A 22,288-nucleotide genomic window follows, 5' to 3' on the forward strand; every position below is an offset into this window, starting at 1 on the left:
CAGTGACTGAGAGTAATATCAATCATATGGTGCCATATGGTCAATACAATGAGGAGGCTTTTTTTTCCAGCTGAGTAGAATAGTCCAAAGATTTGCAAACAAAAAGCTCATTGCCTTTATTTCCTTCTCCAATTGCAGAGTGTTTGGGTACTGCAAAGAGTTGCTCCCATGTGTGTGGTGCCATGTGCTGGAGTTAAATATTCACACAGTGGCCACTAGGACAAGCACTGCAGAAAGCAGACTTGTGAAGCAAGTGCAAGTGTGTGCGGTAGCTGTTTAAACTTCGGTAATGTAGATTTACCTTGTGCCAATGTTTTTCTGGCATAGCGGCCTCTGACTGGCTGCGGATGTGGGTGGATGGCAAAATGCATAATAAAACAAAGCGGGAGCAGCTGTTAATGTTTTGAGGTTTCAGACTGAAGAAATGTGTGAAGAAATAGGAACAGTCAGTTGCAGATTAATTAAAGCTGAAAGTATGACTATGGTTAGAATTTTACCTACATTCCATATTCAATTAATTTTCTAAGTATATTATTTTTGCTGCTGGGAAAATGCGAAATCCTTGTTAAAGAGATCTCCTAACTTTGAAATCCTGTATTTTGCATGGAATGTATTGAGCTGTAACACGTATTCAGTCAAAACAAATCAGTTTTAGGCCCATACTGTACATGGAGATCCCTGCCTGTAGAACCAACCGTGTGCTGTGATACCCAAGACATGCGTCCAGCAAAATAATGAAAAGAACCTGTTCTTCATCTTGCTGGGGACCCCTTAGAAACCCCTCAATGACCCCTGGGGGTCCCCAGACCCCACTTTGAGAACCACTGACTTAAACCTATGTACAGTAGTTAGTTGGGAGGACTGGGATCCTGCAAGGCTCTATTACTTCGTCTTCTCCTTTAGTTCCCTGTACACCAAATCTCTTTACAGAAAATAGCATCAGATCTACAGCACAAGCTGTAGATCTGAATGTTTGCCCCAGAATATGGACACTGGGGTTCAAGTGTTTAAGACTGCGTAAAGGCCTATACTATTTTTTTAGGAGTTTCGTCAGTGTGCCCAAAAATAGGGACGTATTGAACAAAATACACATGGAGCAAGTGAGTCACCACTTGCAAATTAATTCCGTCCTTGTCCATTATACTGTATGCCCATATATGGAGATCCCTGATGTCTTCAATATTAAGCCCATATCTGGAAATGCCCATATTATGGACATATTGTGTCAGTCTCTGTTGTTTTAGCGCAAAATCTTGCCCTTTAGGGCGAGGTCGCTTCTCACCCTTAGGGCGTCTTACTGGTTTATATTACCGTACATACACTACAACGTTTACGTGAACTGCAAGAAACCGCATGAAATTATAAAACATCATCTTTCCATTACTGCAGGTACAGTCACTGGGTTTGTTTTCATGTAACATAAAGGCTGTAATAAGGTTACGGACTGTATGCATAATGGTTGCAATGTTCTCTCCCTTAATGCGTCAAAGTACAGTAACAATAGTATGCATAATACGTTTGGTTTTCTCTTTTCTTGATAATAGTGTGGATGTTCTATGCAGCAGCTCTCCAGAGTATTTGTGTTGCCGCTCTGGGGACAATGTGACAATGTTTAGTGTAGTAATCAGTTTCTTCTCTTAATTACTCTCGGCTATTGCATTCATCACTTGGACAATACAAAGTTCAGTTACAGTTATCAACGTAGAATTGCTCCAGGCGCTGCTGTTAGACTTAACCGAAGGGCGCCTTGTAGAAATGCAAAAGTAATGTTTAATGTCCCATGTACAATAATGATGTATTGTTCAAGGTGTGCACCTTGGCACCTTGTTAAAATGGTGGCTGAGTTTGTGTATGCAAATGGTAAACGGACTGCATTTATATTGTGCCTTTATAGTTTTTCCGACTATTCAAAGCACTTTACAATGTACTTCACATTCACACGCACGCACGCACGCACGCACACCAGCACGCACGCACGCACACCGACAGCACCGAGGCAACCATGCAGGGCACCAACCTGCTCATCAGGAGCAGTTAGGGTTTCACTGTCTTGCTCAAGGACACTTTGACACTTTGACACGCAGCCAGGAGTAACCAGGAATCTTTTGGCTCCCAGGCGGCTGCTCTACCTCCTGAGCCACTACTGCCATAGCCATTCTTATTGTGTCTATACCACCGTCAATACGATATGTCATTGTCTGTTCACATGCTTCAGTCATACACAATATATCACACACAGATCATTTTAGACTTATTAGGCCCTGTTTAGAAGCTCTTAATAACGGCAGCTCTTAAGAAAATTACGCCTTTTATATTCAGAGACGGAGACGTGAATAATTGCCATCTTGCTATTATGGGCGCGGTATTATGCGCATTGCGGGAAGGCGATGAGCGCAAAAGGCCCTGAATTAGTCATGGGCGTGTTTGGCCGTTAATTTAATCAAACCAATCAGCGTGGCGCCTGTCATTCCCTTTAAGTAGCCTTAAGAGCTGCTCTAAAGGACAATTGACAACAACAACAAACATCCTCCCCAAATCCGGTAGCCAAGCGGATCATGTTACAAGGTGGTGGGTGTACGCACACGCGGCTGTGTCAGGAGTTAAAGATCTAACAGGGTCCATTTGGTTACCTACTCTCCGTCATTTAGCTGGACCACCTGGAACCCCCTCATGGATCCCTGGAGGTCCGCGGACCATTGGCGAATGGATTGAAATTGGAGTGGGGGAGCTTTCATTCATGCGTGGCCATCACTGGCCGATGTTTTGCTTTTGCTTGCTATCTTTTGTACACAATACAGTCACAGCTGGTGTCGGAAAAGAAAGTAGGCTTTCTAAGTAATATGAGTTTTATTTTATTTAAAAAATCGGTTGAGAATTGAGTGAGATATGGTGATGCCAAGAGTGGTCAGGTGGTCAAAATGGATTGTTGAGCGCACAGCTAGGACGCACAGATCTATTTGAAGCCACATCTCTCTCAATTCTAAGGCGATTTTTAAAATGAAAAAATCCCCATACTCCTGTGGATTTCTACTTTCCTTTGTGACACACGCCGTGGCTCTATTGTGTACAAAAGATAGCAAGAGAAAACGAAAACATCGGCCTGATGGCCACAAGCATGCGTGGATAAGAAATACCCAAAGCCGCGTATTAGCTTGATCTTGTTTGATAGGGAGACAATACAGCCATGGCAGAACAAGAATGTACACGTCCCAAGTAATATGTGGAGATTTAAATTGTACAAATCGGATCAGAATTGACTGAGATGTGGCCGAATCAATCTGCTGTGTCCTTATACAGTGATGACCTGATGAGTGAGGACTGAGGAGGCGCGCACTAATCGAATTACTTTGCATTTGTTTAAAAAGTATTCGAAGAAACTATTCTTATTCTTAACAAATGTGATCAAGTGCTGGGAGACATGTGGTAATTAGTTCAGTCTGGCTTCAGGTACGCTTGACAGGTGCAGTGTATAGGGCAACCTACATGCAATAAAACAGAAGTCTACCCTTTCTGTGATGTAATGAAATCTAAGCGAGGGCCGGTTGACAGTTGCTTTATTAGAAAAGCGGCAGCAAGGAGGCTGTGCAGAAACCCCTCTCCTTGAAGACTTTTATTTTCTAATGATCTTCTTAAATGCAAAGGGAGTACTCTCGCGCAGAAGTACTTTTTTAGTTTCTGAACTCTTCAACCTTTGCCGTGGTATTCATGAAGTGTCATAGCCTACTGCTTTTCAACACTCGCCAAGAATCCCAATGACAACATTACAGCCATGGAGCAGGAGGGGAGAATGAATATTCATGCACTACAGGCACCCATTAAGAAGGAGACAGAGGTATTGGTGCAAGAAATACACACAAATGTACCCGCCAATTTAGGTTGCTGACCTCCCATCTGTTTGAGGGAGGGAGTGTTATATTCAATCCAAGATTTGCTACACAGCGTCAGAGGAGGTTGGTGTCTCTCATCTACTCAGATTATCATCACTGTCGGGCAGAAACCTTTTATCTCCATATTTCATCTTTTTATGTTTTTTTTTCTTCATGAATGAATGTCCTCTGTTATACTTTGTCTTACAGCGTTGTGCAAAAGAAGGGATAATGGCCAATCTAAAGGCTCACTCAGCTTACAGATCTGCTGTTTGCCTTGACAAGGGTTAAGACTGACTGTGGGTTTTTATAAATATCCAACCAGTGCCAGTGGTGGAAAACGTACTCACATATTTTACTTAAGTAAAAGTAAAACTCCGGAATTCAAAACGTACTTGAGTAAAGGTATGAAAGTATTGGCATCAAAATGTAACTAAAAAAATGTAACTAAAGTTGTCAAATAAATGTAGCGGAGTAAAAGTACAATATTTGGATCAGAGATTTAGTGGAGTAGAAGTAAAAGTATTGGAAATTGGAAATACTCATAGAGCTTGTGACTAAATAATAACTATCCATTGGAACAGTTTCTTTTTTTACATTTCCAGAAAAGTACGGGTTTCGGACATACAAGGTCTCCGCCGGACAGCTATAATATATAATGCACAATACACGCACACAAAGGCATCTCCAGCCAGCATTCACCCCGGGGCTATGTCTAATTTTGTTTCATATGATGAGGCCAATGTGCCAACTGGTGAATTTCCAAGTGGAGGCATTAGCTATTCCACTCATGGCTATAGTGCAGCCTGTGGGAAGCCAACCGCAAGCTGAGAAGAGGTAGTGGTTTCGGTGCCATGACAGATGGAAGCAGTGATTCTGTTTAATGTCACACACGTGTGCCGTCTTCTCGGGACCGCCTGACAGGGGAAGGGGAGGGAGAGATATGTCATTAGTTGACAGCTATCATTTGTGGCTAACTCAAAGCTGACTGAAGACGGCGCATCGTCCCTCTCGGCCACATCAATCGTTGTAACTAACAACCGAACCTCGCAGCGCTGCTTTGATGTTCGCTTATGAAAATACATATTTAGATAAGATTTGCACAAATATTCATGATTAAAAAAAAATTGCAGATCTACAAGCTCAGGGCTGTCACAATTATTACGTAATCTTCTAATCGCGATTATTTGACATAATCACGATTATTTTTCATAATTGTCACAACCTGTAACAAGCTCACAACGCGTCGCGACGCGTTGTGAGCTTGTAGATCAGCTATTTCCACTATCAATGTTCTTTTTTAAGTATAAAGTTGTCAAATATGTCAGTAATTTCTTTGTATATTTAGGTTATGTGTCATATCTACCAAAAACACAATTAAATCATTAATCACAATTATTTGAGTGACAATTACTCATCATGTAAAATGTCATAATTGTGACAGCCCTAGCTATGCGCTTGTAGATCTGCTATTTTTGATAATATATATTTTTTTTTAATGGTATAACACTTTTCAGATCGAAATGGGTTAAGAAATCACCTGGTTATACAACTGCCACGTTCCTTATCAGTCTCAAGCTCTTTATAATCCATCGATGGAGTCACTCTTTGTCACTTCAATCCGGCTTAAATCTGTACTCCTTCCAGGTTGGCTTTCAGCTTTTGTATTCGCCTGCAGGTCTCAGGAGTGCATGAAGTAGGCCAGTGTCAAAGAGTAGCAATGAACAGAGAGCCAACCTACCCGGATTTGTGGACCAGCGCCATCCATTTAAATCTATGGCGGTGCCATTTTGTTTGTGTGCCATGCAATCCTGAGACCTTCTGTCGTGACGTGGTCTATTGAAGTGGTTGATCATACTGGTAAAGAATTATCACATATACATTTAATCCTAAAAGGGTTTGGTTTAGGTTTTATGACGCATTGTATGACCTTTGACATATCAAACATTCCACGCTTTCACTACGGCACCGTGTTAAAGGAGTAGTGTAGTAGGGTTAGGGGTAGGGTCGTTTTCTATTGATTAGTCACACCATGGAGACTTGAGTTCAATAATATTTTTTTGTATTTGTCACATTCCTAAGACAAAATAAAATATATATAGTAAATTTACCCCCATTGATTCTGGATGGGGACCTACAGTAAATAAAGCCCTGGATTCTGACCCAAATGCATTTGGGTCAGAATCATTGGGGGTAAATTTAGGTTCAAGGGTCAGGTTAAATGTACCCCCATCATTCTCACACAAATGCATTTGGGGCCAGAATCAAAGGGGGTACATTTACTATAATACATCTTTTGTCTTATACGACAAATACAAAAAATATTATTGAACTCAAGTCTCCATTGTGTGACTAATCAATAGGAAAAAAAAGTCATTTTGAGGGTGAACTACTACTTTAAAGAGGTGGTGCCATGATTCCCCCATCACCTTTTTCTCCTTTTTTATATTAACAACTTGAACCCTAGTGTCCATATTCTGAGAACTTTAGCCAAAAATAGCAGATCTACAAGCTCACAACGCCTCGCGCTGTGAGGCCTTGTGAGCTTGTAGATCGGCTATTTTTGGCAAAGAGCTTTGGTGTAGAGGGGAAAAAATAGCAGACTAAGTACAGAGTGAAAGTTCAAGTTTAAGTATTGACGGTGGTTAAATATCTGAAAACACAAATTGACATGAATCCGAAATACACTGACGATTGTGCTGTCAAACAATGAAACTATATGGAATCTATGAACAGGTTGTGGGGGTCCCTGCTTCATCTCTCTCTCAACTAAGGGGTCCTTGACCTGAAAACGTTGAAGACCCCTGCCAAATGTATGCTCCGTCACAGGCTACGCGTTGTGAGCTTGTAGTTCGGCTATTTTCGGAGGATGAATCAGGCTTTCTAACAGGCGGGCGATGGAAGCTGGCCCCCCTGTTCGCTTCTCCTCTGTGGTGGTGGGAAGTTGCGTTTCCACGGCAACCATGCTCCGTGTGTGTGATAGAGCCGGGGGTTACGCCAGACCATTGTGAATATTTCATGACAGACCTCATTACTCCTCTCCAGCCCCTTTGTGAGAGCCCTGTGCTGATAGAACACAGTAGGTATATGACAGCTCAAAAAGACCATTTACTGTCCACCCCCTTATTTCAGATTATAAAGCCTCCGTGTGAATGGCACCCTCTTCAAACAGACTGAACCCTCTGGTTGCTATACACAGCCAGACCTGACCTCCGACACTTTGGTGTGTATTTATCTGCACTCTGTTACAGTTTGCACGCACACGCACACACGCACGCACGCACGCATGCACACACACACACACACACACACACACGCGCACACACACACACACACACACACACACACACACACACACACACACACACACACACACACACACACACACGCGTGCACAAACACACACACACACACTCACACATGCACGGGCACGCACGCACGCACACACACAAATGCCTCCCTGGTGAGCAGTGTTGTTTTTGACAGCAAATTTTGATTTAGTTTTAGTCATAGTCTTTTGAATAAAATGTGTTTTAGTCACCTGAAAAGTATTAGTTTTAGTCAAATTTTAGTCGACTTAATATCATAAGATGTTAGGCAACTAAATCTACAGTTGATTTAGTCAACTGAAATGTATTTTGGCAGGCCTTGATGGCATCGTAATGGCTGATTTTACACTTGGTTGTGTGCTGAAAATAGCCGATCTACAAGCTCACAACGCGTCAACACCTGAAGTGCAACCAAACATAAAATGACTCTCTTCTCCACTAGTCCCTCCCTAACGTTTTAGTCTAGTTTTTATTTTGTTGACAAAATTGTCAATATATTTAGTCTTAGTTTTAGTCATCACAGCTTAGTTTTTATTTCGTTTTTATTTAATTTTCGTCAGTGAAAAAAACACAGTCGACAAACATTTTTCGTCATAGTTTCAGTCGACAAAATCAACCCTGACACACTCACACTCACACATGCACGGGCACGCACGCACGCACACACACACACACACACACACACACACACACAAATGCCTCCCTGGTGAGTGCCATTCTACTCCTTATCTGAAGAATGGCAAGATCTATTCATGCTTATCCTTTCTATATGTCTGGGAATAGAAGCTATGAACTTCTACGCAGTCGGGTCTCGTCCCTATTTCGTGCATGTCATATGGGCGGAGAATTCTCGCAAATAGCAGCTGCGATGCCCTGTGAGTTTATAGATCCAATATCATCAAACTCCGTCATACGACGTAGCATATAACAAATGGGTTAAGTGTTTCCCTTTCAGCGTTGCTCGAACTAATTTCAGATTGTCTGTCACGCAGACGCTCCAAAATTAGAACCGAGCTCTAAGAGACCTGTCAACAGGCTTTGATGTGTCCAATTGATGCCTCCAGTGGCCTGCAGCCATTGTAAACAATGGGTGCATTTGCGTTTGATGAAGCTTGTAGTGTGTCAGTCAGGGGATTTAGAGTGTGGACCCAAATAGGCCAAGGTCAGTTTTTTACACTCAGTGAGTTACATTAACGGCGCTAATGGCAGTGCTGCTTAGAAATTGGTGTGCTATAAATAAAAACACCTAATACTAGATAGATAGATGTGTTATAACATGTTATAACACATCTATATAAACTTGAATCAAGAGCTACTGGACACTGATGGCAGGCACGTGCACACATAGACATCAAAGGGGGCTTGAGCCCCTGCCCTTTTACCCATCTGTAAAAAGTGCAGACCATGAAAGCAGTTTTCACTATGGTGAAAGAAATGCAAATGCCCTCTTTCCATGCCATACCTGAAGGCAGCATTCAAGAGAATTGCCTTGTCCAAACTCTCCTGTACTTGAATACAGCATCTTATGTTGAAAGAATTGCTCTCTCTGTGCTCTCTCTGTGCCCTCTCCAGTACTCACTTAATTATGCTTATAGTTTAGTGTGGTTTCGAGTACCGAAAATAGCCGACCTCCAAGCTCACAACTTGTGGGCTTGGAGGTCTGCTATTTTCGATATTTTCACCAAAAGGCCCTTTTAGAAATGTCAGCCCCTGCCTCTCTAACATTCTCTGCACGTCCCTGACTGATGGCAGACAGAGGGGAGACATGTAAGACATGACTGGAGTCAGATTCAAACGTCCCGTCCTTGCAACTCCCGAGGGGCATGTGGTATACTAATTGGCTGTAGAAACAAGCATTCCGCATTGTTGTTCATTCACGGAACATACAGCAATGAAGGGCACCTTTTTTTTACACAAAAGGTGGTAAGACATCTTATTTTCTGTGCATATGCATTGCCAAATCTTTCTCCAGCATATGGCCATTTGCATAATTTTGCACACATTTTGCTGTTGTGGGTTTGGCACGATGGGTGATTGTTGATTTGTTACTCTCATTAGAATGAGATTTATTTTTGATAATTAAATATGTGTATGTGCTTGTGTTAATTACAGCGTAATCACATTTTGTAATCAAAAGTGTCATCTATTATGGTCTATAGCCAGTCTAGTGATTAAACCATCATTAAAGTATCAATGAGTGAGTGGATCTATTTTGCTTAAAATTTGTAGAATCCTGGTAACTAAAAAAATCAGTTGTTCTCAAAGTGGGGTCCGGGGACCCCCAGGGGTCTTTGGGGCGGTTGCAAAGGGGCTTCCCAGCAAAATTAGGAACTTTTCTGGCTTTTCAAAAATAGCTGATTCTTCTCTTATGGGGTCCTTGGCACAACATCGTTTCAAATTGCATATCATGATATCCATTGAACGGATCTCAATCATTTTTGAGATCTGCAGACCTAAATTATGTACTATATGGGCGTAGGTGGTAGTTCTGTTTGCCCTGCCAGAACTACCCAAAGTTGATTGTCAAGCTATGATATGATCATCTGAGAAAGTCGTGATCATTAGGTAAGTAATACATAGGCCTATAGACATAAACATCATGAGATTTCTCATCCTGGCTGCTGGATTCCCACTAAATTGTGAAGGACAAGCTATTTTCCAACACAAGGGCATGTTGAAAAAATAATGGTGGAAGGTGCTGTGAGCTATAGTAAGGATATTACACAATACAACAAAGCTTCAATCCCAGTCTAGTTACTGTACATAGTAGGTATGCCTTGTCATTCAACACTAAGCTCATTAACTCATTTCACAAAGGCGTATTATTAATACGCTGGTGTTGTAAATAGTCATGTAATAGATTGAACTTCAAGATCCTGATTGCATTCCAATTAGATGAAGCGGACTGGATTTAATTATCAGAAGTGTTCTCATTATTTAGACCGTAATGAGAACAACAAAATCTAATGCTTAAAAGTACAAGCTAGCGGCATAATTCAAGATGTGGGAACTACAGTACAAGTTATGTGTGTATAACAAATAAAAATGTTCTAAATCTACAGAACCTACAGTTTATGTAAAATAAGATAAGATAATGAATCAGCAGTGAGACGAGTGAGAATAGCCTGTGGATATATATACGTATATGGTATAATTATTAGACATAAACAATAGATTTCTAACAAGTTACAGTAAGATTTGCGCGCGTGTGTACGTGCATGCGTGCGTGTGTGCACATGCTCTTCTGTGCCTGTTCATAATGATCTCACAAACATCTACACAGGCCAGTGTCATGCAGTGTTGATGAGTAATGTGAGAACACTATGGACAATAATCACACACACAGCAAGTTATAAATGAATCAAGACCATGTTGAAACTAGTAAGTCTTAACTCTCTGTCCCTTGTCCATCAACAGTAAATGGGCCCTATACTTATAGGGCCCTGTTTTACACCTGGTGCAAACGGAGCACACAGCATCATTGCTAGTTTCATGCCCAGAGCCCATAGTGAGTAAGTAGCAAATCGCCGTTGTCGGGTGGAAACCTCCTGTGTCCAAATACCGTTAGTTTTGTATTTATCATTTTGGAATTGATAGACTAGTAAAAACAGCCGATCTATAAGCACACAACGCCTTGCACCGCGAGGCGTTGTGTGATCTGCTGTTTCCACTACTTTTGTGCGACTGCCTTGTGTGATGAACGGGGCTTTACACATTTGAAATGTGGAGATACAAGGTTTCTGCCCGACAGTGACGAAATGTAGCTACAGTACGCACGCATCCATCTGTGTGCCCATGGGAGAGTGTTTTTTGCATGTCCTTCAGTCCAAGTGTATCAAAAAAGCACCTCGGTTGAGGTAGAGACGACCTCCCGTGGGTCCGACCAGGTTAACATTCACCAGGTTAGCATTTCACCAGGTTAGCATTCACCAGCGTTAGTTTTACTGAGGTTAGGGTTAGGGTTAAGGTTAGGTTTAGTAGTATCTCCATCCCCCCGACTTTCGTCACCTCCGCGCAGCCAATCACAAGCTTCCGCTGCCTTAACCCAGTTGCCTTTTTGATACACTCGGACTGAAAGACCTGCAAAAAACACTCTCCTGTGTGCCCATGGTCTTAAAATGAGGTGTCGTTATGCGAGTTGTTAGTGCATTGCTATCTTGGGGCAGCAGGAATGAACCGTGCCATTGACCAACAATTACTTGATCTATGCCCTGGGGCAGTAAATTCCTGCTGTTTAAAGCATGCATTAATCAGTAAGATGTGCCAACATAGGCAATCAAAACCCATCCGAATTTACAGGGCGCCACGTTCAATACATCATGTTCAACACATCACTCACCTTCAACACATCAGATGACATTGCTGAGAGACTCATCATTGGGGTAAAAAAAGAAAATAGCAACACAGAGGCGAGGAGAGTAGGAAGGCGAGAGACAGATAGGTCTTCAGAGTTAGAGAGGCAAATGGGCTGTCTGACAGATAGAGTTGTCCGTGTAATACATGTGTTCTGTCACTTACTGCAAGTTATTGCATCAAGATATCAAAATATGTCTTTGAACCAATCTAATGAACATTTCAAAGTCAGTAGTGGGGTGAAAGTGCCGCAACAGGTGGCAATCCACTCCATATTTTCAAACCTGCCCTCTCAGCAAATGTATTTAATTTCTTAATGTCAAAATGTCTGACAAATAACAGAGATGAGATTACAGCTACTTTGTTGTATAGAGCAGTTTCATCTTTTCACAGACGTGATGAACCTGCTCAGCTGTCGCTGAGTGGTAGAAGCCGCCTGGGAATCTGAAGGTCACCGGTTTGACCTTCGGCTTGCATAGTGTCCAGCCAAAGTGTCCCTGACAAAGACACAAGAGACCCCCATGCGCTCATCGGAGTCATCTGAGCAGTCATCAGCTGGGGGAAGCTGCAAAAGCAATTCCCCTGGGGACCAAACAAAATACTCCCTTTCGCCTCAAATCCCCCCACCTCACCGAACACACAGACACAGACACACCAGGCTGTGTCCATGCATCGTAATTAAGTCTCACTATATGTGACTCATTATGGCAACCCATCACCTCCTAACTTTGAACAACATCCCAAACATGTATTGATCTGCTATTAATCTAAGGCTAAGCAATATGATTTATTATACCCAAAGGAATTATTCCACTTAAGAAACCCACACCAGTTGTATTGATATGCATCAATGAAAAATCATCTATACCATTTCTAATTTGTAACAACCCGTGGTGGAAAAAGTCCAAAAGTATCAGTACTGCAATGTAGAAATACTCTGCTATAAGTGAAAGTTCTGAATTAAAAATGTACTTAGTAAAGGTACAAAAGTATTACTTAAGGTACAAAAAGTAGAAAGTACTCATTATGCAGAATGAAAATAGCAGATCTACAAGCTCACAAGGTCTCGCATCGTGAGCTTGTAGATTGGCTATTTTCAAATGACCAAAATGTATAAAGGGCTGAAGTGGTTAATGTATGTTTTGTAATAATAATCAAAATCTGCAAAGTAACTAAAATGCTCAAAGAAATGTTGTTGAGTAAAAGTACAATATTTGGATACGAGATGTAGTGGAGTAAAAGTAAAAATATTGGAAATTGGAAATACTCAAGTAAAGTACAAATACCTCAAAACGGTACTTAAATACTGTACAGTACTTGAGTAAATGTACTTAGTTACTTTACACCACTGGTAACAACACCCACCCCTTTTCTTAAAATTCTTCCATCTGCGATTCTTCTCAATCCCTTCTTGACTGTCATGGTTTTCAATTGGAGGTGGCATTCCCTGGCTGTCTTCAACTCTACATGGCACTGCTGCTGCTGTACGAAGGATGCCTGGAAGGCTGCTTTGGCTTCTCTGGTTAGAGATCTGACGGTATAGCTGGGCCTCGCCGCCACCAACATTATAGGATATATTCCTTTGATGTCGCTCCTGCCTCTTGTCTATCCTCCTCCTTCTTTGAAAAACGTATCGTTCTCTAGAGGTTTCACTATTACATCATCTGCCGAGGGAGAGTGGAAAGATAGAGAAATAAAATTAAATAAAACAATAACACATAAAAGTGAAATTACACTGCCAGCCTGTGCCAGGATGTCGATAACATTTAAGGCCTCAAATGGATTTTGAGGCTTTGGTGTGATAACACATTTTTTAGACTGGGAGGAAGAAAAAAAAGACCAAGCTTAGCTCAAGTGAAATAGGTCTAGGTGTAATTAGAAGAAGGAATGCTGAGGCAGAGTAATATCGGAGCTGAACTGGCACACAAGGGGCTTTTTGTATTTAAGTATGGCTAGTCTTGAATCCTAATGAGCAACTCCCCTAAGTACCATACGCATTGGAGTTTTATGTTCCTTCAAAGAATCTGGGTTTCCAGCTGCCATGCCCGCTTCAATTATAACCTTAATTCATGATTTAAGTGCAGCGGTGCAGAAATAAGCTTATGTCAGTCATACATAACTGAACAGCCAATCGTGTCATGAGCCCAGAGTCTACTCTTACTTACTCGTACTGTACTTTCACTTGAACCCTTTTTTAACTCTCAAATACCTGGAACGCGCCCGAGTCGCGTTAGTTTTAACCACTTTAACCATTATTTTATGCTTTAACTTTAGAAAAATAGCAGATATACAAGCTCACAGCGCGGCACCGAGTGCCGCGCTGCGATCTTGTAGATCTGCTATTTTTGAAAAATCGTGAAAATGAGTGCAAGTCTTTGAATATCTTTGACCCGATCTTTGACCCGACTTCTCAATCCTTCCTCTAAATCATGCTGTTCTCAAACCTTTTCATGTCAAGGACCCCCAAAATTACAGGTATTTGGCCGCGGACCCCCATCTCAAAATATGTTGTTCCAGGGACCACCCAGAAGTAAATATTTACCGGCAGTTATAAATGTTCGCTTTTAAGTAAATATATTCAAAGACTTGCAAAAAAAATCATGATTTTTAAAAAATAGCAGATCTACAAGCTCGCAGCGCGGCACCGCGCTGTGAGCTTGTATATCTGCTATTTTTTTTTTTTTATAATCCTAGGCCTAAATGGGTTAATAATGTCTAAGGATGTCTAAAAAAGTGACAAAAAATTCACTTTGCTACATTATAACATGGATTTGGGAACATGAGACCGTAACAATGACTTTAAAATAAATTAATTAATATTTGCCATGATAAACAAAAATATATGCCATTTCATGTGATTTTCGCCACAGCTTTACTGCACAAATCTCATTCCCCGGTGAGTCTAATGAGGCTGGTTTCCTTCGTCAGCTACAGTATAATCACCGGTTTTAACATAACTAATTTCAGCACTAAACCAATTCCGGAGTGCTGGGCTCCAACTTGCCTATGGCTTAATCAAAACACTTTTTTTCCTGGCTTGTACACATTAGCCGAGCCTCGCTACTTGACTTGTCATATTCATTATGGTCGGTGTGCGTTTACATCTGGGATACTACTGTACAGTGTACACTGTACAGTACATGAGCTGTCTCTTCTTTTGATCATCAAGGTCATCCTTCAAGGCAGACAATATTGTTCCGCTGTCAGACTCTCTAAGCAAACACACATTATGCTATTTGAATAAATGGATTGTTCAGACAACAAGGCACATAACACGGCATTTGTGGATAACTCTCTACAGTGCCGTTAATAATATCTCTCTTGCTTTTGTTGTTTTTGCCTGGTGGAGTGAACTCTGACCGATGTAAAAGATGTTTATGTGCCTCCTATTGCACCTGGAATCTAAAGAGATTAAACCCAGTTTGGTTTCTTTTGAAAATGTCAGAGTAGAATATATAGCCTATTCATATAATGCATTGCACCAAATAAGCAATGAAATTTCAAGTCAAAATCTCTGTGGAGAAATTAATCTTCTGTATTTAAGCCATCCTAACTATTGGGAGTTGTCAAGTGCAGGACTATGTCCCCAACATGCACTACTGAAGAAACCAATGTTGTGAACCCAGGAAGACCACGCAAACACTACACAAAATGACCCCAGTCGCCTTTGCATCCAGGAGGACAGAGGAACAAAGGCATTGCTGGACCCGTACACACATGTCCAGTAGACATGCACACACAAAAACACATATAGAACTGAACCATATGAATACCCATAAAAATTATGGTAGTTATGGCCATTATATATATATCATTGTCCCAAAAGAAATTAGCTTTGGACACATACAGCGTCTGCTGTATAAAGATACAAAAAGTAACATGCAGTACAAACAGGCACGTGCACACATAGCCATAAAAGGGGTCTGAGCCCTTTTATATGTCTGTAAAAAGTGCCCTCTCTAGACCATGAATGCAGTTTTTACTGTGGTGAAAGAAATGCAAATGCCCTTTCCATGCCATACTTGAAGGCAGCATTCAAGAGAATTGCCTTGTCCAAACTCTCCTGAACTTGAATGCAGTATCTCATGTTGAAAGAATTGCCCTCTCTGTGTAGAAAGCATCGAAAATGTCTGACCTCCAAGTTCACAACGCGTCGCGCTGCGACGCGTTGTGAGCTTGGAGGTCTGCTATTTTCGATGTTTCGACCAAAATGCCCTTTTAGAAATGTCAGCCCCTGCCTCTCTAACATTCTCTGCACGTCCCTTAGTACAAACACATAAGCTATCAAAAATCCACAATACAAAAAACATACGCACAGCAGCTGTTTGATACTGTGATTTCTCTGTTACTGATAATGGGCGCACTGTACTGAACATATGTGCTGCGTCTCAACAGTGTGGTAGATATTACTCTCACGCCTTGGGAGGGGCCCTCTTAAATTTTCATGAGATAAGCGAGAGGGGGAGGCATAACAAATCAAAGCAGGACTCCTCCAAGGTCAGAAGATCGATTGTGAGTTTTTGGTGCTGTACTACTCGCAGGCTATTACTGATGAATGTGGTGTTTTACAGTGGAAAGGCCGCTATAAAAAAAACTCTATGGTCCTGGGCTGGCACACCGAAGAGTAATCAGTCTCTGTTGCTTTGTGTGAAAAAGACTCATTTGGACACAGATGATAACCTTCTTTTTTTTAAGCAAGATGTCAAATGTGTAACGTCCTGTGACAGGCAGAAGCTATATATTAAAACACGTCCTTTACCGCTGAGGTACTTTTTTCCATTCAGCCGTTGCCAAACGTTTTGTTTGGTCAGCGAGAAAGACTGGGAAACAAAGGGACACCTGCACATGGGCAAGTGGAACTATTTAAGGCTGTCAGTCGATTAAACAGGTTATTTTAGTTGGCTTTCATGCTTCTGACATCTCCCTTGGTCTCTCTCCCTCCTCTCTCTGTCTGTCTCTCTCTAACTGCAGGCTGTTGAGACCAACCTGGCATCCAAGGATAGCCACTGGGTGTATGCCAACGAGGTGAGGCCAACCACACTCTCCTGCAGCAGAACACACTCGCTCAGCACACTGAGAATGTCTCGCTGGCAAGGCACACACACCGATAATGCTGTCACACAGTGTCTGAGCAACATATCATTACACAGCCAAATCCTACATTCATTTAACTATGTTAAATTAAGAGAGTGTATATAATGTAAATGTCTGCAAATGTAAACTTAATGGACCCATACGGGTCCACTTGGTTACATTTGTGTGCTCTCAGAGTTACAAATGGATAAATGAACACTGAGAATGCTGCTGTCTATGTTTGTATTTTACCTCTCATCTCCCCGTTGTACCAGGCTTTGTTTCATATTCTTTAACCGAATTCACTTTGAACGATGCATGCCTTTCCCTCCTCTGTGCCCATTGTTAGAGTATCTGACATTGGCCTAAATGGTCCTCAAGTGGCTTTAGCTGCAAAATGCGTGGAGACTTTGTGAATGCAGAAACTGCGGTGCTCTCTTTCTCTCTTTCTCTATAGTGCTTCCATGCTGCATTTGCATTGATTCTCTCTGATTTGGAGCTCAGATTGGCCAAATGGTAAAAGCATTGGCTAAAAGGCCTGAGATGAAAGGATGTGCGCAGGTGGTTTTCCAGTAATATTTGTTTCACCGCTCAGTATTGGAGCACTTTGGAGCAACATATTGCTCATCATCACACAAATGCAGCTCTCTCCCTTCCCTCCTTTTTCTCATTGTCTATCGCACAACGCCATGAGCACTTTCAGACACACATGCACAGTTGCACACGCACAGGTTTGTACGATCAAACGCACACACACACACAAACACACACACACACACACACACACACACACACACACACACACACACACACACACACACACACACACACACACACACACACACACACACACACACACACACACACACACACACACACTGGCTGTGTCCATGCATCTTAATTAAGTCTCATTATGTGACTTATGGCATCCCACCCCTACCTCCTAACTTTGAACAAAATTCCAAACATGAAATGTATTGATCTGTTGTTAATCTAAGGAATATGATTCATACCCAAGGGAATTATACTGCTTAAGAAACCCACACCAATTGTATTGAACTGCATCAGTGAACAAATAATTTTAATTCATAACAATTGTAACAAACCATAATCTACCATTGTGTATAATCTGTATCCTTATCTTGTAATGCCTATATGGTCATCTTAGGATAGGAGTTATTCAACTGCAAATTAAACCGTAACTAACCCTATTTTTTACAAAAATGTGGAAAGCACGTTTTGTTCAGTAAATGGGCTGTGGCCCAGTATTTCAGCTTTCAGCTGTTTGGCACGTACAGAAATATTGATTTTATCCCAGCAAATGAGTGTCTGAAGCCTTTTTTCTTCCGCTCATGTTTGGCAGCTTAATTCAAGTGCAGTGCAGCTCATCTCATTCAGATGTGTGAGAACATTTCAAAAACGGTCTTTTGTAGATATGGAGATAGTGGATATCATGGTTAATTCAAAGAGGTGTACGCACAAACACATCACTGGCTTACGGCCAATTACCAAAGAGTGCCTTTGTGTCATTAGCTTTAATAGCGTCAGAGTCTGGGAAAGTATGAGCTAATGGCATGTTAATTTCTCAGTCACTCCCTTAATGGTTTGACGCGGTCTGGCATATTGTACAGTTATCTCTCTCTAGTACAGTGTTAATGGGGAAGGATGTGACGTGTCTGTGTCTGTGTCTGTGCTTCGAAATGCACGTGTTAGCTTCCTCTGTCTCTCTGAACGCCATCTATTTTCCTCTCTCCTTCACGTACATTTACATACATATCAAAGGCAAATTGTCCATAAAGTTGAGGATCGCCTTGAACAGAGAATGAGACAGGCATGTTGAAAAGACTAACACAACAATTTCATGATTACTCATCTGGAATTATTATGCATGCAGGCATTTGCCGCATGATTCCACTCCACACACCTGAATAATATTAATTAACATTTTTACTTTTCATCTGTACATCCATTAATCACTGTTACAGTCTCAAAGGGCTTTACATTCAACAATGGAAACAAAACAACACCCCCCTCCTTGGCTTAGACCCTCAATCAGGAAAGAACTCCAAAAGAAAAACCTTGATGAGAAAAGAGAAGCAAAACCCAGAATTCCTTTCAGGATAGAAATGCGTACAATAGGTGCAGAGTGGGCAATATCTAAATGCAAATCAAACCAAAGAACAAAACTTCTCCCCACCACCACTAGGGTCGGCCATAGATACCTCCTTCGGCGCTGCAGTTCATTGGAGCGACCTTGTAAAAACGGGAGGGTGGAAGTGCTGAAGGCTACAGTAGCTGCCACTCAAAGTGACTAGCCTACTGACCAATCACAGGGCGTCTTTTCCGGGACATGTTAGAATCTAGGGTGCGTTTGAATAAACAAACGACCTCAGTTCCTATATCCGATTCCGAACACACCCAGGGTTACGAAAAGACCCGCCCCCACCTGCCTCTGATTGGCTTACCTAGATCACGCTCGGCCTACCGCACTTCCATTTATGTGACGCACACGGAAAATTGTCCTGTCCGCGAAACAGACACCCCAGAGCCTCCTCCGGCTCTATGAGGTCGTCGATAGCAATTCCAGCAGGCAGATTCGTTGCACTGCAGGGGGTGGCAAACTGCAGCCAGGAGTTCGATGGAATATATTGTCAAAAGTCAAAGAGGGTCAGGTGGACCAGCTTATAAATAATCACAATTTCTGAACGATTGAGACCTTTTTAAAATACTAAAAGAAGACATATTACACATTGTTTTATGCTGTGATGCTTTTCGATGGGTAGTCTACACTGCATAATTTTATAGAGGCATCTAAAGAGCTCAAAGTAAGTTTATGAACGTGCTAAAGTATTGCGAGACTCTCCATCATTGCCAATCTGACAAAAGTGACAACCAAATCTTGCGATACTGAGCCTGAAACAATACCTGCCGCTGTTTAGATGCCTCAATACAATTATGTACAAGTGCACTTCGAAAAACAAGTGATCACAAAACAACCTGTGATGTCTTATTTTATATTCCTGAACCGATTAAGACAAAGGTTGCAATCGTTCAGAAATAGTGTTCATAGTGTTCATAAGCTGGTCCAACCAACTCTCATTCACTTCAATGTATTTCATCGAACTTCCGGTGCGAGTTTTCCACCCATGAGCGTCCTGGCACATGCCTGGAGTCCAGCCGGTACCTTCCTTAATTTACCTTCCTTGGAAGTGACCAGATATTATTAAATGAAGCAGCAGAAAGGGGCAATGGCACCCCCCTGGAGAAGGGCCAAGACTAAGGTGAATATGGTGCCATCATATATAGCTTTCATTGAGTTACTTACTCCAGGTTCCTAACAATTAATAAAGAGGAGTCACCATGTAAATTGGAAGTTATTCCCAGCATGTATCTGTACGTAGCTGCAAGGGGATTAATAAAGGCAATCTTCTCTCAAATGCCAGTTTAGCTTTTGGAGGTACATGCTTCAGGAGCTCTAAAGACTATTTGATATTATTAAGCTGTTCACATGACTGTGGCCCCTTATTTGTTTGTTCACTTTTGTAATGCAATCTATTTTCTCTGCTGAGTGAAGATAAATACTTTGTAGAAAAAGATAACATGATTGTTGGTTGGTTTTGTGTTGAGTATTGTATTTTCTTTTTCTTTCTTTTTTTCCCCGTTCTAAATAACATTCCTTTAACAGCAGAGGCTATACTGAAAATCTCATGGATAGAATGAATCTAGCATTATCAAAGGGGTACAACTTCTTGTAGCCTCAACAAATCCTACGAAACATCAAAGGAGATATTCCAACCACACTCTCACTAAACACTGCCAGGAAAACAACTTGTCTCTCTGTATTATCTATTTGTACCCTGGATGAGCCAGTGGTCGATGTGTGGACTATTGGCTGTGACTCAACCGCTTGGACATGGCGCCGTGATCCCTATGACTTGTGACAGTTATTTTAACAAGATAATGTCCAGGGCCACTACAGTATCTGCTTTGCCCCGGCCCATAGCACCCCCCAGGCTTTTGCCATGCATCAAAGCTGTCTGGTGTCAGGAGACCAGCCACCGATAGCCAGCATGCCTCAACAATGCTAACAAGGACAAGGAATATCAAGGAGCCCTTATGTTTCATTCAAATTCCCATAATTAGCCCCCAATGCTAATCTACTGTACCATCGGGGGCAACAGCATGCATCCCCAATGAAAAGCAATGCAAGAGATGTGGTCATGGCCAGCGGCTTGCCGAGTTATGAGAGAGAGAAAAAAAAGCATCTTTCAGAAACTTTCAGAAAGATAGAAATAATCTAATCATGTGGATCTGTTGATCCACTAGGGAACGGTGTGGGCCAAATGTAGATCGCTGACGTTACTTGGCCAGTCTCTTATGTCATTTGTCATCAAATGAACGCACACCCCTTTATGTCGTTCGTTGCTCTGAGCCAAATGTAGAAGTAAGAACAGTGAATCAATTTAAAAAGGCTGATGAATGACTAATCTCATTTTGTATTATACTCAGGGAGTTTACGCAAGATGGGAAGATGTAAGTCACAAACGATGCAAGTTGGGAATCCTTGGTATTGTTATAGTACCCAGTGTGGTACCCGTTACCACCATTGATATCTATATATCTATAATATATATCTATATATTATCTGGAGAATGGACGCAAAGTTACCGCCCAGACACTTCGATAAAAGTTGACACTCATCATCACTGGTTTTACTTGTTGTCACCACCATAGTTGTAGTGATGATCATACATTGGCATAATGGGAGATAGACAGAAAGACAGACAGATAACATTTTGTGTGTTGTCTGTAACGGAATGGGGTTCTATTGTGCACGCTCCCACTTACAGTATATGGGTTCTATGGCGCAAACGTGACGCAAAGCTCGACCAATCAGTGAAGCTGATGGGTTGGGTTGGCCAATCAGAAAATCCGATTGCCACAAACCATTCCCAACACGCACACGCACACGCACACGCACGCACGCACGCACGCACGCACGCACGCACACACATACAGAATTTATAAATATATTGAAGATGGAGCTGTCTTTTCTTCATGCGTCACTTGTGTCTGTTTTATACCAAGCGAGAAAGTGAGTTGAGATCCTTCCTTTTTGACTTTTGACTTTCACTATGAAATTCAAGTTAATTATTTAAAAAGGTATGATACAGTATATGTTATAATTGTTGTTTGTATGTGGATGTGCTTCTGTGTCCTACTGGCAGTGTGCAAAATGCTCATCCCCCCCCCCCCCCCCCCCCCAATAGACGGCTACCCTCCTGCAGAGCCACCACACAAAAGAATTATGCATGCACCTAAAAGCCAAGAGTTTCTCCCCCTATCATAGTCACTGTCTTGGATCTCTTGAAGGTCAACTTTTCTGACTTTACAAGGAGAGTTTCAGATTGGCACTCATGCATTTTTAAAAACTTTACAATGGCCTTTGAATGGGATACGTGAACCTCTGGGCTGTTGGAACTTACACACAAAGGAACCATGTAATATCTCGGTTCAAGCGCAAAATTGGCAAACATAAAAAAAGTAAAAGAACACCCTGGAGCGCGACAGCAGAGCAGCACTAGATGTGAACAGCCTTGAGGGCATTTAGGTGACAGGCAGGCATCCCGCTCGCTAAATCACTAGGCTAAACTAGGGCGCTATAGT

At 41.8% G+C, this 22,288-nt stretch overlaps 1 protein-coding gene across 1 annotated transcript in view; it reads left to right on the forward strand.

Moving 5' to 3' along the window:
- grid1a (glutamate receptor, ionotropic, delta 1a) overlaps positions 1-22,288 on the forward strand; it is a gene marked incomplete at both ends in the record, with an annotated part of 460,593 nt that overhangs the window by 351,474 nt on the left and 86,831 nt on the right. Inside the window, one exon of the mRNA XM_080739942.1 lies at positions 16,520-16,573. Coding sequence (XP_080596068.1) covers positions 16,520-16,573 — 54 coding nt within the window. The remainder of the gene's footprint in view (positions 1-16,519; positions 16,574-22,288) is intronic.

This window comes from Nannobrachium achirus (genome assembly GCF_963921795.1).
Source record: "Nannobrachium achirus genome assembly, chromosome: 13".
NCBI lineage: Eukaryota > Metazoa > Chordata > Actinopteri > Myctophiformes > Myctophidae > Nannobrachium > Nannobrachium achirus.